Raw genomic sequence first — 16,159 nt, 5'->3', positions numbered from 1 at the left:
AATATGTAGAAGGTGCTAAAAAATGCTTGCTTGAGTGCTGGGCTTGGAGTCAATAAAACCTTAGTTCAAATCCTGCTTGTGATACTTAGTAGTTGTATGACCTGGGCAAGCCCCAGACGTGATTCAGGCAACTTCCTGGGACCTCTCTTCGAAGTCATTAATTATTATCTAACTCATAGAGGGGGTTGAGCATTGGTGGAAGAGGTTCTTACTTTGGAAATTCGCTACAGGAATAAAATCATTGACTCCTTTATGTATTCTTTTGTGTAAACCCATACTGTAGTGACAGATGTGTATTTCAGTAATTCAGTAGCAACTTATGGTTCTGCAAAGAAATTGCTGGAGAACTTAGTTCACATGTTGATTGGAAAAGATCTCTTGTTTTCATCTTGAGCAGTTTAGTTTGTGAATCTAATGCAAATTGCTGGTGGATTTCCAGCGAACTGAGTATTTACTCAGAGCCTTGAATGGCTGTGTAGAGACATTGCTAGGTCCCTATTCCGTGTGACCCAGCCCAGCCGAGCCAAACCCTAGTGCCCAGTTGGCACTTGTGAGTGAAAAATGCTTTTTGTTCTCTCCTTCTAGGTAGCCTGTGTGGCAGAAACACCAGCGAGTGCTATATGTTGCCTGTGTTGGACACTGCATTTGTCAGGCGAAAACACCGAAGAGAAGGTCTTGGGATGAAAATGCTGCATGACTTTTGTCAGACTTTTGAGACTGAAGATGCCTTAGGGATCAGCTGCCCTATTTCTACCGCTATGTACCAAGGTAAAGCACAGGATGCAGAAACATTTGGGTAAGGGGTCATGAATAATTGATGTGCACTTCATCTGTCAGGGCACTCCCAGTGGCTCCAGCTACGCAGTGGTTCAGTAAACAGATTTAGAAGCCCTGTGATGGTCCCTGTCTTCCATCATCAGGTTTTTTACCAGCTCTTCCGTGGTATCTAGTCTACCTACTCTGGGTAAGTGGACACTTAGTTATTCTTTCATCCTTGATTATCTCTCCTGTGCCTTCCAAATATTATTTAATCAAAAGAGGCAACTCCTTCTTAAACTGAAAAATTATGAAGAATAATTCTCCCTCCCACACACAATTCAACAAAAATAAAATGTTGCAAAACAAAAAAAAAGTGAAACCATTGTCCCTGGTACAGCATGTTGGCACTGCTGCTTTTTAGGGAATGTCAGAACTTCTTTGATCTACTGTTTGTGCTTACAATTCATTAACTTGCCCTTTCAACTAGAAACCGCCTGAGAATAGCTTCTTTAGCTTAAGGAAAGGTAATAAGGAACAACAGAAAAGGGAGGGTACTTAGTATGCTGAGCATTTGAGCATATGGCAGCCCCAGTACCCTGTGTGGACCTTTCCCCTCTTAGCTTGGTAGCTCTTAACCTTGATGAGGGCAAGTCTCAGTGGACAGCTGTGTTTGGGAAAGGGGCTGGAAGGCCCTCATTGTTAGGTTTTTTTTATTCATCTCCCAGTCTGAGAAATTGGGACATGACTTGAAATTGACCCCCCTGTTGTTTCCAGGGTTCCCTTTTAATATTGTAAATGCAGAAAAAAAAACCCCCAAAACCTAAACCTGTAAAATTGTAGTAGGCCACTGGATTTGGAGTCAGTAAGACCTGGGTTCATGTCTTGCCTTAGATACTTACTAGCTTTGTGATCCCTGGCAAATAGATTAACCTGTCTAGGTCTCAGTTTCCTCATATGTAAAAATGAGGGGGTTGAATTCCATGATCTCTTCCAGCTTTAAATCTATGATTCTAGGGTCCTGTACCTTCAAGACAATGGGACAGTGGCAACGAGGAGAAAAATGAGATAATCAAGACCTGTCATTAATTTGAAGTCCTAAGGGAAAGATTCTGGAGGTGGAACAAACATTCATGTTTTTCTCCCAAGTGACTTTACTTATTTCTTTGTATTTGCTAACTCTCAGGCTATTATTAAACTCCACGGATTCCTTGAATTGCTTCAAATATAGCTCCAGGCTCTCTACAGTGCAGAGCTCACTTTATGGCATCAGTTTGTGCCAGAAACCAGGAGGCCATTGCTAACTTTTTTCCCAGGAGGACTCTCTCTCCTTATTCTCATTCCATTATGACATCATTATTTGAGTAGGCCTGGCCACTCACTCCTCTCAAACTTCCTGAAGTTCATTCTTTCAATAGAGCAAAACAACTACTTAGAACATTCTTCATCTTCCTCTGAGGGAATGAAAGGCTGAATAAGGGGAAGAGAGCTTGAGGGCTTGGCTAGAGTTCCCTGTTAGAAAGCCCTGTGGGCACTGGAGAGTCCCACCTCTTTTTGAGGTTGCTTCTCTACCCTGGTTTGACAGGGTGAAGAGCCTGAATGACAATTCATTCTGAATTGTTTGGTGCTAATTTTTTTTTTCTTCCTGATTGGAGACTTGGCTTGTTGTAGCCATTCTGAGGAATGTCTTAGGGGATTTGAAATGTTTTTCTCAAGCATTTAATATGCTGGTGTGTGGTGAACTGGAAGAGTGTGGAAGAATAGATTACAGTGTAGGAGAAGGACTGTGAGAAGTCACAATATTGTAATTTAATCAACCTATCAATCAGTGCAATTTGAGCACCAGCTGTATCTTTAGCACTGACCTGGGGCCTTTAAGGGAAATGACCAGCCTCTTTTCCCAAGAAACCTACAGTCTAGTTAGAGGTTTATAACGAACACACTTGAAAAAGACTTGAATGTGCATCAGGCAACATGCAAATGTTAGGATTGTTCAGTGGAGAACTCTAGAAAAAGTGAGAAAGCAGACTAGTGAGCCAGTGTGGGTTTTTGGACAAGATAGCAACACGATGAAAACGGGATTTGCTGGAGATAATTGTGGCAGATGAATGTAGTATGGTTTGGAGGAGGAAAGAGACTGTAGGCTGGTGGTCAGCTAGACGGCTGCTGCAGTAGTCCATGGACCTAAATTAAGATAATAGGGATAGGGATTGGGCCTGCAATCTTGCTGATAGAGGGAACTCTTAGGGAACGAAACTTTCTCTGCCAGTACAGATAGTCACCACCTTCTCTGCAATTTGCCTAGAGCACTAGGAGGTTAAGTAACTTCTCTAGGGCCATATAACCAGTATATGTCAAAGACTTCACTAACCCCTACTGGTATGCATTTGAAATTAAGGCAACCTGTGAATGAGGTAACCTGTGGAAGCATTGTTGGAATAAAAATGGCCCAGTTTTGTGGAAGTGTGGTGCCCTTAGTTTATACTTAATTCACTAATTTTTTTTTTCCCCCTTGGATTTCCTTCAGTTTGTCGAAAGTTCTTACTGGCCTATACAGAGGAGCAGGATCGACTGTGGGAGGTAGAGGCTCCAGGAGATTGGTGTCAGAGGGTGAACATTTGGCTAAAGATTCAACTTGAACCAAGCCTTTCCTATAGTAAGTATAAATGAAAAGTATACATTTTGGTTTTGTAGGTTTTATAGTTATGAAAGTGAAGATAAAAGTTTAATTAATAGTGAGCACTGAGATTCAGATCCTACCTTTGGCATTTGCAATCTGTCTGACCACGGACAAGTCACTAAACCTTGCCAGGCCTCAGTTTACTCATTGGTAAAATGAGGGATTGTACTAGATGACCTCTGAGGTCTGTTCCAGTTCCTGACATCCACATGCCTCCTTTGGTATGTTCAACAAAAAAAAAAAATTGAGAGTATACAGATCACTTGCTCCAGTTGATAAGCAACTGTTAAGATGGAGTGTAGCAACTTTGTGGATTTCTTTTCTTCTGTCCTGCCAAATTGAGAAAGGGATTTGGACTAGGCAGACCACATTAGGAAGATTCTCCTATTTAAAAATACATCTCCCCCCACCCCTTTCCAAATGCTGTTTGAATCAACTAGCTCTCCTTTTAAAATACAAATACTCCTTTGAAGTGTTAAACCTATACTTTAAATTTCTTTTATAAGGGCAGATCTAATTGCCCAGAGGGGAAGAAAGGGCCTTGGCTTTGACCGGGTCTCCTTACCTTTATCCCTGAACTTCCTTTGATTGGAGGAGGGTCTCACAGCTTCTTAGGGTCCAGAGGAGTGTTCCTCTTCCCATTTTCCCACTGATGTCCTAAATGGTGTCCTCAGATCAGTTGGCAGCAGTGTCTTCATTAGGATCCAAGAACCAAGATGGACACAAATTTACCATGCTTACGGGGATTACATCATGAATGAGAGAAAAAACAGAATTTACAGCAACTGGTAGCTATGAGTTTCCCCTTGCAGCACGTGCTTTGTAAGCCTGAACCAACAGTAGACTTCTATTTGGGAGAGTGTGTTACCAATGTTTTGTACTAAATGTTCTCATTGTACTGCTTTCATAAATATCCCTTTCTAAAAACTGCTTAAGACTGGTTGACTAAATTGATTTTTTTTTTGAGGCAACTGGGGTTAAGTGACTTGCCCATGGTCACATAGCTACTAAGTGTCTGAGGCTGGATTTGAACTCGGGTCCTCCTGACTCCAGGTCCAGTGTTCTATCTACTGTGCCACCTAACTATCCCTATAAATTGGTTTTCAACTGATATTCTTGAGGGTGAAGCACACCAGCAGGGGCTTGAGCTGTGGTACTGCAGAATCAACCCTGACTTCTTAGGATCACCTTAGAACCTTGAAGGGGGGGATTTGGCCAGCCTAGCTCTGGAAATTCTACTTAAAAGAGGGAGGCAGAATAAGCATGCCGCAGTGCATATCTGGGCCCTGTGAGGAAGCTTGGAAAGGTTAAAATTGAGCCCTTCACAATTGCAGGGAACCCTGCCCCCCCCCCAAATATTCTTCATGTAGGACTTTAATTATTTGGTATTCTAGATTCACTGGAAAAAATTATAAATTTTATTTTCTCTTTTTTTGTTTCAAACTAATCTTATAGAAGTTTTCCCACTATTTCCTTAAAAGTCTAGTTCTGTTTGAGGTGATTTATTTAGACAATGCATTTGTTGATCCATTGAAATTTAAGGACTCATTTGTGGGGTTACTAAATCTGGCACAAGTATTGATTTTGAGGCTAATGTGAAAAGTATGGAGTTTGCATCCTTTAAATATTGGTGCCTGGCACCGGGAGCATACTATGGTAGTTCATAAATGTTCATATCTTTTCTTTCTTTCTTTTCTGCTTTTAAAGAGACTTAGAATGCTTGCCTTCTTTGTGAAATTAGTCCAGCCAATTTGTGTGAGATCTTTGCTGGCCTAGAAACTTCAGAATCATCCATCAACCTTAAGTGATTAATCCCTTTTTCTCCATCTCATCCTTATTTAGAGCTTATTTGAACTTGTTTTCTATTGTGTTTAACTAAGTATACTTGTCCTGCTAATGGGTTAGTTTGGAATTCCGGAATAGCCTCTGAAGTAGTAAGAATACATTGCAGTAGAAGATTTTGGATAAGATTTTCCTATACTTCAAAGGGGAGGTAGTACAAGGACCCTCAGAAGGAAGAAAGAAAAAGAGAAAAGTAAGGAAATGAGGAATTAAGGGCCTTCTATGTGGCAGGCACTGTGCTAAGTGGGTTTTTTTTGGGGGAAGGGAAGGCACAAGGCAATTGGGGTTAAGTGACTTGCCCAGGGTCACACAGTTAGTAAGTGTCAAGTGTCTGGTCTGAGACCAGATTTGAACTCAGATCTTCATGACTCCAGGGCCAGTGCTCTATCTACTGCACCACCTAGCTGCCCCTAAGTGTTTTATAAATACTATCTCATGATCCTCATGACAACTTTGGGAGGTAGATGCTATCATTATCCTCAATTTACAGTTGAGGATGCTGAGGCAGTGACTTGCCCTAGGTCACACAGCTACTAAGTATCTGATACTAGATGTGAAGTCAGGTTTTTCTGCCTCCGGGCCAGTGCTCAATCTACTAGCCTACCTAGCTGCCTCAGAAGAATATTACTCTGGCATTTGTGGAAAGGAGCCCCTAAAAAGCTTTGTCCAGAACCCAGCTGGATGGCCTTATGCACTGAGGAAATCATGGAATTTTTCACTTAGGACAGTTTGTTTTCTCACCAGAGAGTTGGGGGAGAAGGTGACTTCCAGTTGACCTCTGGTCCTTTTTAAAGTCTTTTCAAAGGTAGCTTCACCTTATTTGGAAAGCTCTGTTGGTGGAGAGAGAATAAAAGTGGTGATCGGTTCGATAGTAGAGGGGCCCCATTATCGGGAAAAGGAAAAGTACCCCAAACTCCCCTGGACCCAGGTCCAGTTGATTGTAGCACGTGGTACCAGACAGAGCTCAGAGTTGAGGTGCCTCTTCATGGGAGAGGGAGTGGGCAAGGATTCTAGCTTCTTGGAACCAGTGGAAGGATGTTGTTATTCTTACCTGAAGAGTAAGGGGGTGGATTCACATCAACCCAAGGCTTCTGATCCCTGGGAGGACTAGCCTTTCTGTCCAATAAAGACCTCATTTCTGCTGTTGTTTCCCTTCTACAAAAGGCTTTCAAAGACTTTTTGCCATGCTAAGGGTTTTAATTGAGATGTGCTTAGGTATCTAGCTAAAATGGGGTGAAGTGGTTTGATCCCATCCTCATATTTTAGGGAGGTTTCTTTTATCCTTAAAGGAATCAAGAATGAGAATTTAGAGATGAAAGGATTTGTTTTTTTTTTTTAGCCCAGTGCTTGGTTCCCCCAGACCTGGGTGGAATTGTGAACTAAGTTATTTGAGGACAGGCCGGGACTATTTTACTAGTTGTGGCTAGACCCCAAACCAGGAAGACCAGGACACGGATCCCATGTTGGACGCATATTTGGCTGTGCAACCTGGGTAAATCACTTAAACTTTGAGTGCCCTAGGTAACTAGGTAACTTGATTGAGGGTTACAAAGAGGACATAGAATTCCACTGATAAAAGGAACTTCTTTGTCTAGGGAACTTTATCCCTGTAGCAATGAAATCATAGTTCCTGTCCCTATCCTTGTCCCTAGTGCTTAGCACAATGATTTCCACATAGTAGGAGCTTAAAAAATGTGTGTTGATTTCTTGTTAGAAAACCAGATTACAGCACATAGAATAAATAAAAGCACTGGGCACAGGAGAGTGGTGCAGAAGTGGTACCACACACAAATATCACCTACTTTGAAATTTTGCCTAAAGTGTTTCTTGCCTGAGCTACAATTTCCTCACTGGTGATGTGGGGGAACGAGATGAGATGATCTTTAAGGTCCCTTCCAGCTCTAAAATTCTGAGATTCTCTGTTTTGTCTCTAGTATTCTAGATTACTGACCCTTACCAATGACAAGGAAGGTACTTGAGACAGGAATTCAAATCTAAAGGCGTTGTTTTATTATTAATAAAACAAGGTAGAACTTTCTGAAAGTTGAGGTAGAAACTTTGTTCAGCACGTATGACTTAGTGACTGCTGTTCTCAAACTGAGCTTGCTTGGGTAGAGTTAAATTTTCTTTAAAAAAAAAAACAACCCAAGTATTTTACTGCTTTACTCTTACGCATTACCTGGCTCAATCCAGTACATTATTGGTTGCTATACCAACATCTAGGTAGCTGGGACAGATAAATTTAGGTGTCATTAGTTTATAGATTCTAAATGGCAGTTCTAGAGAATCAGTTTTATCAGATTTTTTGGGGTTTGTTTTTTCGTTTTGAGGGGTACAACATTAAAGCTTTAGTATTTTCCTTTACTTTCTCTTGACTAAGATACTATTACCGTTGTCTGACATTTTGGCATTAGTGGAGAGATCATTATGGTTCTTGCTAAGGAAACAGAAATGTTGTTTTCCATCCCATGTGTATAAATTGTTTGGCCTCTATAGAGTGACAGCAGGCACATTTTAGTTTATTGAGGAAAATGGAAATATCTTGTGCTTTATAGCACCTTTCATCCAGGAGGCTTTTGTGTGTCTTTACAAACATTCATGGGGCATCCTAGAATCTTGTGCGGTAGTTAGTAGGATTACTTTAACTGTTAATACTACTGAGGCAGTTAAGTGGCTTGTCCAGAAGTGGGAACGAGAAAAAGAGATAAAGGGGGAGAGACGAGGGGAGAGGAACAGGGAAAAAAAGGAAGGGAGAGGGAGGGAGAAGTGAGAAATTGAGACAGAGAGAAAGACAGATAGGGAGACAAAAACAGAGACTAAAAGACAGAGAGAGAAGAGAGAGCTTGGGATCCCTTTCCAAGGGCAGTCCAAACTGCCATGACCACTTCAGAGTTATTGGTGAAGTTCAGAAATGAGCCTTCCACCCCTACAGCTGCCCTTATGCATTAACAGTTCTTACTTCTTTGCAAGGATAGAGTTGGAAGGAGGGGGAAGGATTAGGAAACAGGTTTTGGAAATTTAATAGGATGTGGGGAGGAAGAAATTTTTGCATAATTAGGAAGATGGTTGTCAATTCTAATAATTCCACTTGGTGTCACTTCAAGGGCTGCCGCCCCAGTGGGAGGCAGTGTGGATCAGTAGGAGGAAGATAACTGGAAATTAGATGCCAGATCTGATGCTTTGACTTTTGGTGAGAATCCTTATCTCTCCTCCTTGAATCTCAGTAAAAATATTTGAAAGAATATTGGTAAAGATCAGTTTGAGGACCTTAGAGGAAGAAAAGGGATCCTTGAATATTGAGGCTGGGAAAAGATAAATTAATTATGATTAATAAAACTCCTGAGTTGTCTTGTATTCTAAGCTTGAAATTTAGATTCCTGTCCTTTCACTAACTTTGTAAATTATGGCACTGTTCCCAGTGCCATACCTTCTGTTTATCCCAAACTGATACCTTCTGTTTATCCCCAAAGCATGGCAGCAAGAATTTTAAGCCGACTCAACCCACCCTCTCCATCTTGTAGTTATTATGCTGGTTAGTTAGTGCTGAAATTTCAGGTTGTTTTCCAAATTGGTGATGTGTGGGCTGTCAGGGCAATCACACATGAGCTCCAATAAGTTGCTCAACCCTGAATCTACTTCTCCTCTTCAGAGACAGTTGAATTTTGGTCTGTTAGAAATTCTTATAGTTCACTGAAACGATACTCAGTTCCTGGAACTTTTTCCTACTTGTAAATAGTAAATCCCATAGGCACATTTGTTTAGTTTAGCTTTTAATTAGCTAGTTATTCTTAGAGTTGCTTTCTTGGATTGTTTTAGATTTTACAAGCCATACGGCTATCCTTTCATTCCAGGCTGTTATTTCTGGAAGTTTTCTGCACACTTAAGTGTTGTAAAAATAAAATTGTGTATAAGACTTCCAGTGAAACAGACCACTTTCTTAGATACTGAGTGCACATGCTAATATATCATAGACATTTTACGGCTTTTCCAATAGGGGAAAAAATCCTTCTTATGCTTTCAGATGTTTAAAATATATATATTTTAATAGATCTTTTAGGATTAGATTTTAAACAAATTAACCTGCTTGTGATCATTGATAACATATGTAGCTGAAAATTTTAGTGATGGCGTTAGAGGGTTGTTCATTTCAGATGGCCTCTGGGAGCTTTCTCTTCCTGAACACAGTTGTGCACAGATTATGGAGCAAAGCAAATAGGATGAGATGCTAAAATCCTTTCTCTGGCAACTTCCCAATCAAGCTTGCAGATATTTTTCAGTGATGTAAAAAAAATCATCAAAAAGGGGTAAAATATAATATGCCAAAAATAAAATGTGGTAAAATCATGTTTTTAAAGCAAATATGCAAAAAAAATCACCTTTTAAATGATGCTTTCAGTTTGTTAGTTATATTTCATAAGTCCCACTTTAAAAGAAAAAATTAGATTAGTGTTGAGTAGATTTAGTTATCATCTCATGTGCAAGTAATTTCCATTAAAGAAGTATGCATACCACCCCCTCCCCAAATGAATGTGATTTATTGTAACTTAAAGTCTGTTTTAATTCATTTTGGTGATAGTGTGTCCATCACTAAATCTGCTATAACAGTTTGCTAGAAAATACTAGAAAATTCTCAACAAGCTGAACTACTCACTTGCAGGGATTTTTGGTAGTGCAATATTTTGAAAGGTTGTATGGCTGCATCTAGTGGTAACTGAGGTAAACTGCAGTGCCATATATTATATCATAGATTATATCTATTAAATTCAAATTTGTATTTAAATTGATCCAAGATATTAATACATTTTATGAATTTTTCTGAGAGATTATTGAATCTTCATCAATTGATAAATAAAATTCAAGTTAATATTTCATAGATATCAGCATGATGTTTTATCATATGAAAATAAATAATTTCATATAACTCATAAAAATGAGGTTATTAACGGAAGATGGAAAAAAATACAGACTGGTTTAAGTAAAAGCCATGAAGAAAATGTATCATCAAATAAATTTGAATTATTTCAAAGTTTGTTTTCTGAAAGATCGAAGTTATATTTTTATTTCTGAATGCTATGATTAAATTTTACCAAACCAGATTACTCACTTTAACAGTTTTTACAGTGAAAGATACACATCCAGCTAAAGAATATGTTCACTCTACTTAAAAAATTCTTTTTCAGGTAAAATGGAAAACCCCACTCATTTTGTTTGGGTTGATAATTTGCCTCATTATTAATTTATTAACTTGACTCATTTCTGAGTACCTGTAGCATTCAGTGTGAAAAGGAACATAAAGATGGATTAAGATTCAGTTCATGCCCCGCAAGATCTTAAAGTATAAAAATAGAGATTACATGCGTACTACAAATAAATATACGAAGTCAAATGTGTAAGTGTATAAGAAAGGTACAAATGTAATGCTTTAAAAGTTTGTGGGAGGTGGTGTTTGAATTGAGCCACCAAAAAAAAAAATACAGAAAAAACAAAACAGATCCCCAGACTCCTTTCTAAATGAGTCACTTAAATTCGGGAATAACAACACAAAAGATAGTGGTGTCTCTCATTAGCAAGACAGCGCCATCAAGCATAGTGATGGAACACAGAAAGTAACAAGAATCCTCTTTTAATGTTAATCAACAATTTTTAATCAATCAACAAGCATTTATTAAACATCTACTATGTGCCAGGCACAAATCAGGACCATTAGATATTTGATGCAAATATCCAGGGATGTGCCATAGCTTTTGGATGCTGAGAAACAATCACATCATGTCCTCAAGCATTTATTAAGAGCGTACTAGAAACCGGCACTGCTTAGCACTGGGAATACAAACCCCACACAAAAACAAGCCCTGCCCTTAATGAGCTTACATTCTAATGCAGGAAATGACATAGAAATAGCTATGTATTTAAAAAACAGATATAGAGCAAATTGGAGGTAACCACAGAAGGCAGGCACTAGTACAGGAGGAGGACCTGGAAGGGCCTTTTGTAAAAGATAGCATTTGGGCTGAGTGAAGGTCAGGCAGATTTTTGCTTCCTCTATTTCCACTCTTTAGCTTTTTTTTCCCCTGCATCACCTGGTACGCATTTCTATAACTGTCCAAATTAAGAAAAAGAGGATGAAATTGTGTTGTGGGACTAAAGATTTCCAGCAAGGTCACCAGTGTGGTCTTGGTCATTTTGCAAGCTCCTGCCTACAGAGAGCTAGGTACATGCTTTTATTATGTTCTTTCCTTCAGGGAAAGTGACTTGTTGGGTAACTTCAGAGGTGACAGAGAGCTGCCACAGAGAGAGTTTCCAAGATGGTGAACCCAGACCATCAGATGATGGAGAAATGAACAAGGTATCCCGATTAATTTTTCATTTTGTGGGCTCCTGTGAAGGAGGGGGGATTAAAAAATCTTTTCCTTTTTTAGCAAAGCAATAGCCAGATTCTGAAAGGCTGATTCATAAAACAACTCTGAGCTTTACCATGGCAGCAGGCCATTGAGTTAGACCTAATCTCTGTTGTATTGGGAGGCAGTATGAAGAAGGACCATTATAATTAGGCATTCTCCTGGTAATCATTTCTAAGCTAGACAAGCTATAACTAAGCTGAAACAAAACAAAGCCCACATGGAATACCCAAGCTTTGCATTATAAAGAAAATATTGAAAATATGAATTAACAATTCTACAGCGAAACAGAGTCTTTTAAGTAGAGCAAAAGCAAGACAAATTTGGCTTTCTCTTATCCTTTTCCCCTCCCTTTAAGTAGCACGTTGATTGAAAATCAAGGGTTTATCCCTCCTTCTCCTTCTCATGGCTATGTTACTGGAAGTTTTTAAGCTGTCTGTTACTTTTCATACTCTTTTGTTTTCCAATAACACATTTCCATGTGTGTTCTGACAGCAAAGTTAATTACTTTCCCGTGAATGATGATCATGATGAAATCAGGCACTTGGCATGGCATCGCACTTTTAAAATTATTGTTGTTTTTAGCCACCCCCAGATTATTTGCAAATTTGAAATTGCGAATGTATACAGAGCATTTTGCCCACTTTCCAAAAGTAGCTTTTTTTTTGGACCAGAAGACCCAACATGAAAGGTATACCATATGAACCAGTATAGACCTGATTATTTTAGAAAAAAGTTGCAAAGTGTTTGACATTAACTCAACCAATCTGCTAAAATGAGAACTTCCATTTTCTTTTATATCCAATTAAATAAAGTTCATTTAAAACCACATTGGACAAGACTATTGTCGCTTAATTCCTTTGGGTGATCATAAAGCTTTTACCATTACCTTCAGTAATTTCCTATAGCTTCCCATTAAAAGGAAGTGGATGCTTCCAGAATAATGGTACATGGTATCCAGGAAGATAGGTCCTCAAGATTTGGGCTCAACATTGTAGTAATCAACATTGTAGTAGAATCATAGACTCCTTGAGTTGTAAGGAACCATCTAGTCCGGTCCCTACCTGAAACATGAAAAAAACATGAATATGCTCTACTGCAACAACATTGCTGCAAAATAGTTAAGTTACCTAGCTTTTGAATAGTTCCAGTGAGAAGAAATTTGCTTATCTCCTCAGATGGGACTTTCTGTTTTAGGACAGTTTTAATTTTTAGGAGTTTCTTGAACCTCATGCTGAACTAACTGCACTTTCACTCATTGGTTCTACGTGTACCCTCCAAGACCAAGCCAGAAATAAAACCCAAAAAAATCCTTTAAATTTTCTTCCACGTGAGCACACTTGAAATTCTTAAAAACAGCTATCATATAGATCATAAGGAAGACTGCCAATATTTTTTTTCCCCAGTTATCCCGTGGTCCTGCATTTTTTGAGTAAGAGACTGTGATTCTTTCTGACTTTTATGAGTTCTTTATCCAAGAAGGGGGTGGCTCCAGATACCTTAGCAGTGTCTCAGTACAGAATTCTGTTCTGGCTTGTGGTAGAGCTATGTTACACCAATTAATTAGAATTCTTTGTTGTCTCCTTTCTGGCTTCAGGATAGTCATAGTAGAGAAACAACAGAAAAAATAAAGGAGAATAAAGATTACATAATGATAGAAGATGAAGTCACTCCACAGCCTCCTAGTAAAGAAAGCTTGAATCAAACGACCCACAACATTCAGTGGAATGCCAAGAGGAGATCAGAGAAAGCGGATATTGTGGAAAATAAGCCTGCTAAACAAGTCAGGCCCAGTTTCTGACTTCCTTATTCTTGATGGAAAGAACCCTGAACTGGAAGTTGGAGACCTGAATTCCAGTGCTGGCATTGTCACTAGGTAACAATGTGACCATAAATGAATCTTAATTTTCTTATTTATAAAATCTGCCCTACCTACCTCACAGAACTGTTATGAGGATCAAATGAATAATTCATGTGAAAGTGATTTAAAAACAATAAAACAATTGTACCAATGCAAGGAATAATACAGAAAGGTTATGGTCCCATTTATCAAGATGCTGCTACCATTTTCTTCAGACTTTTAGGTTTCTCCATCTTAAGATGTTTTGTGGTGAGAGAGCATTCTGAATATCTCCAATGCTTAAAATGAACTTTGTTTTTATTTTTTCCTGTGGGGGAAAATATAGAAAAGAGTAGAGCCCTCTTTTCTCCACTGTTGCAGAACTAGTTTGAAGCATTACGTACAACATCTAGAAAAAAGTAATTGAGGGTTTGTAGATACTGCTGTAAGATATTTCTATGGAAACAACATTTCTTATCCTGTAGAGCAAGATGCTACACCATGGAGCCAAGATCAAATGGCAGTGTAACCTCTTTTGCAAGATAGATAATTGATTTAAGTTTTTGTACATCTGGCCTTTGTGGAAAGGAAAAAAAAAACCCAAGCAAAATATCTACTTTCTACAGCCTATATTTAAGTTTTATCCATCTTTCTAGTGTAAAGTTCTGTGTTCTTGGTGCCTTTTTGTGTATTACTAACATTAAAGAATTTTTTTTTGCTGGTGGTATTTATAATAAATGTTATATGATTAGTCCTTAAGGGGACAAGAATTCTTCCTGAGAGGCAAAGTTGTATTGATTACTTTTTGAAAGTGAAAAGGCTTTTCCCAGACCTCATGGCAAGCTGTAGATGCTTCGTGTCCTCCCACGTATCAAATTCACCACTAAAAGCTGCACATCTCTGAATGTCAGTTTACTCATTTGTAGAATAAAGGGCTTTGCCTAGATCAATGTCACCCAAATTTATCTGCCCCTGAAATGGTTTCGGTGATTGAAATATACTGATCAACCTACGAATGTTTGTCTTCAGGGTTCTAAGGTCATGGGAATTCTGGAGTAAAATTAAACATATGTTCCTTTTCCCCAAAAATGCCACATGTGAATACATATTTTTGACATATGATTTAATGTGTAATATTTTAGAGGGAGAATACCACAACCAGTGACCAGAACCCTTATGAAGACTGTAAAACACCAGAGTTCCATGGAACATAGTTTTGGGAACATGCTAAAAGTAGGCGATCTTTGGATTTTCCATTATGGTACAGTGGGAAAAATGCTAGATTTGGAGTCAGAAAACATGAATTCAGATCCTGGCCCTTTATAATGTTGGGCAACTCATTTCAATTCTCTAGGACTTAATTTCCTCCTTTATATAAATAGTTTTGTTTGAACATCACAATGATCCTGTGAGGCCAGAAAAACATGTTATTATTTTGCTGCTGAAGAAACTGAAACTTACATTTAATGACTTTGCCAAGCTCACAAAGGGAGCGTCAGATAGAAACAGGATTGACCCCAAAATTTCACTTGACTCCAAAACTATTGCTCTCTCTACCATACTGTGTACCAGGATTGCTAGATTGTTAGGATTGCCCCTACCTGGACCTGGCACTTGGTATTTCTAGAACTCTCAATGATCAGAGGGTCAGTATGCTAGGAGAGCATTCTACTACTAGTGGAACCTGTGGACAGATATTGTTTATATTCCTTCATCTCTGTTCTGCCTCGAATGGAAGGAAGATACATTGAATAATAATAATATCATAGAATCCAGGAAGAATACATCTTATAGTCCTTTAAAGAAAATTGTAAGCCATCAAGTGCACTTATATTTGTGGATGTAGATGTCCTATGAATGTCATTGAAGACATGGATTCTAATGTGAAAGGAAAATTGTTTATTGTATGTACTGTACTACTTGAAAAACTAATGTGTGGTGCTTTGTATTTACAAGAAAATGCTCCGATTGTACGTCTTGGGGGATTGATGATGTTATGTTGCAAATAAAAGGTGCCTTCCCAAAGGAAAAACAATTGATGTGTTGGCAGCATTTATTTGGGGCTAGGGAAATCAGTGTCATTCAGATTTACATGATAGTATTCCAGAGTCAAGCAAAACCTCTCCTTGATCACCATTGTATTCAATTACATGCCATGCCAACAGAGTGACTGTGTTGTTAGCAACTGTGCAATTCAGTATTAAGAGTCAGTCCGTGGATCAGTAAACATTTAAGTGCCTACTACATGCCAGTCACTGTACTAAGTGCTGGGGATACAAAAAATGGCAAAAGACAGTCTGCGCCCTCAACGAACTCACCATCTAATGGGGGAGACAACATACAGACAAAAATGTGCCGATTCACTATATATGCATGACGAATAGGAAGTAATCAGTAGTGTGGAGACACTAGAATTAAGAGAGATTGAGAAAAGCTGCTGCCTAAAAATCATGGATAATACTTTGACATTATGGTTTTTGAAGACAGACGCAATAAATTCACTCCATATATCTCACAGGGTTTGCTTAGTACAGTGCTGTGCACACACTCATAAATCTTAATTGATTGGGTTGAGGACATTCATGCGGAATTCTATAGTTCAATAAAAAGTAAGGTTCTATTTTTGAAGTTAAAAAGGGGATC

General features: G+C 38.7%; 1 protein-coding gene across 4 annotated transcripts in view; it reads left to right on the top strand.

Moving 5' to 3' along the window:
• FAM169B (Protein) overlaps positions 1-15,551 on the top strand; it is a 103,698-nt gene extending 88,147 nt beyond the window's left edge. For all 4 annotated transcript variants that reach the window (XM_020964090.2, XM_020964065.1, XM_020964082.2 and 1 more), the window contains 4 exons: positions 586-768; positions 3,284-3,412; positions 11,521-11,624; positions 13,274-15,551. In XM_020964090.2, the coding sequence (XP_020819749.1) occupies positions 586-768; positions 3,284-3,412; positions 11,521-11,624; positions 13,274-13,477 (620 nt within the window). In that variant the 3' untranslated portion in view covers positions 13,478-15,551. The remainder of the gene's footprint in view (positions 1-585; positions 769-3,283; positions 3,413-11,520; positions 11,625-13,273) is intronic.
• The last annotated feature ends 608 nt before the right edge of the window (positions 15,552-16,159 follow it).

The sequence above is a fragment of the Phascolarctos cinereus genome, unplaced genomic scaffold (genome assembly GCF_003287225.1).
Source record: "Phascolarctos cinereus isolate Bilbo 61053 unplaced genomic scaffold, phaCin_HiC Scaffold_3;HRSCAF=262, whole genome shotgun sequence".
NCBI lineage: Eukaryota > Metazoa > Chordata > Mammalia > Diprotodontia > Phascolarctidae > Phascolarctos > Phascolarctos cinereus.
Note: the sequence above shows the minus strand (reverse complement) of the source record. Positions and strands in the feature narration are given on the sequence as shown.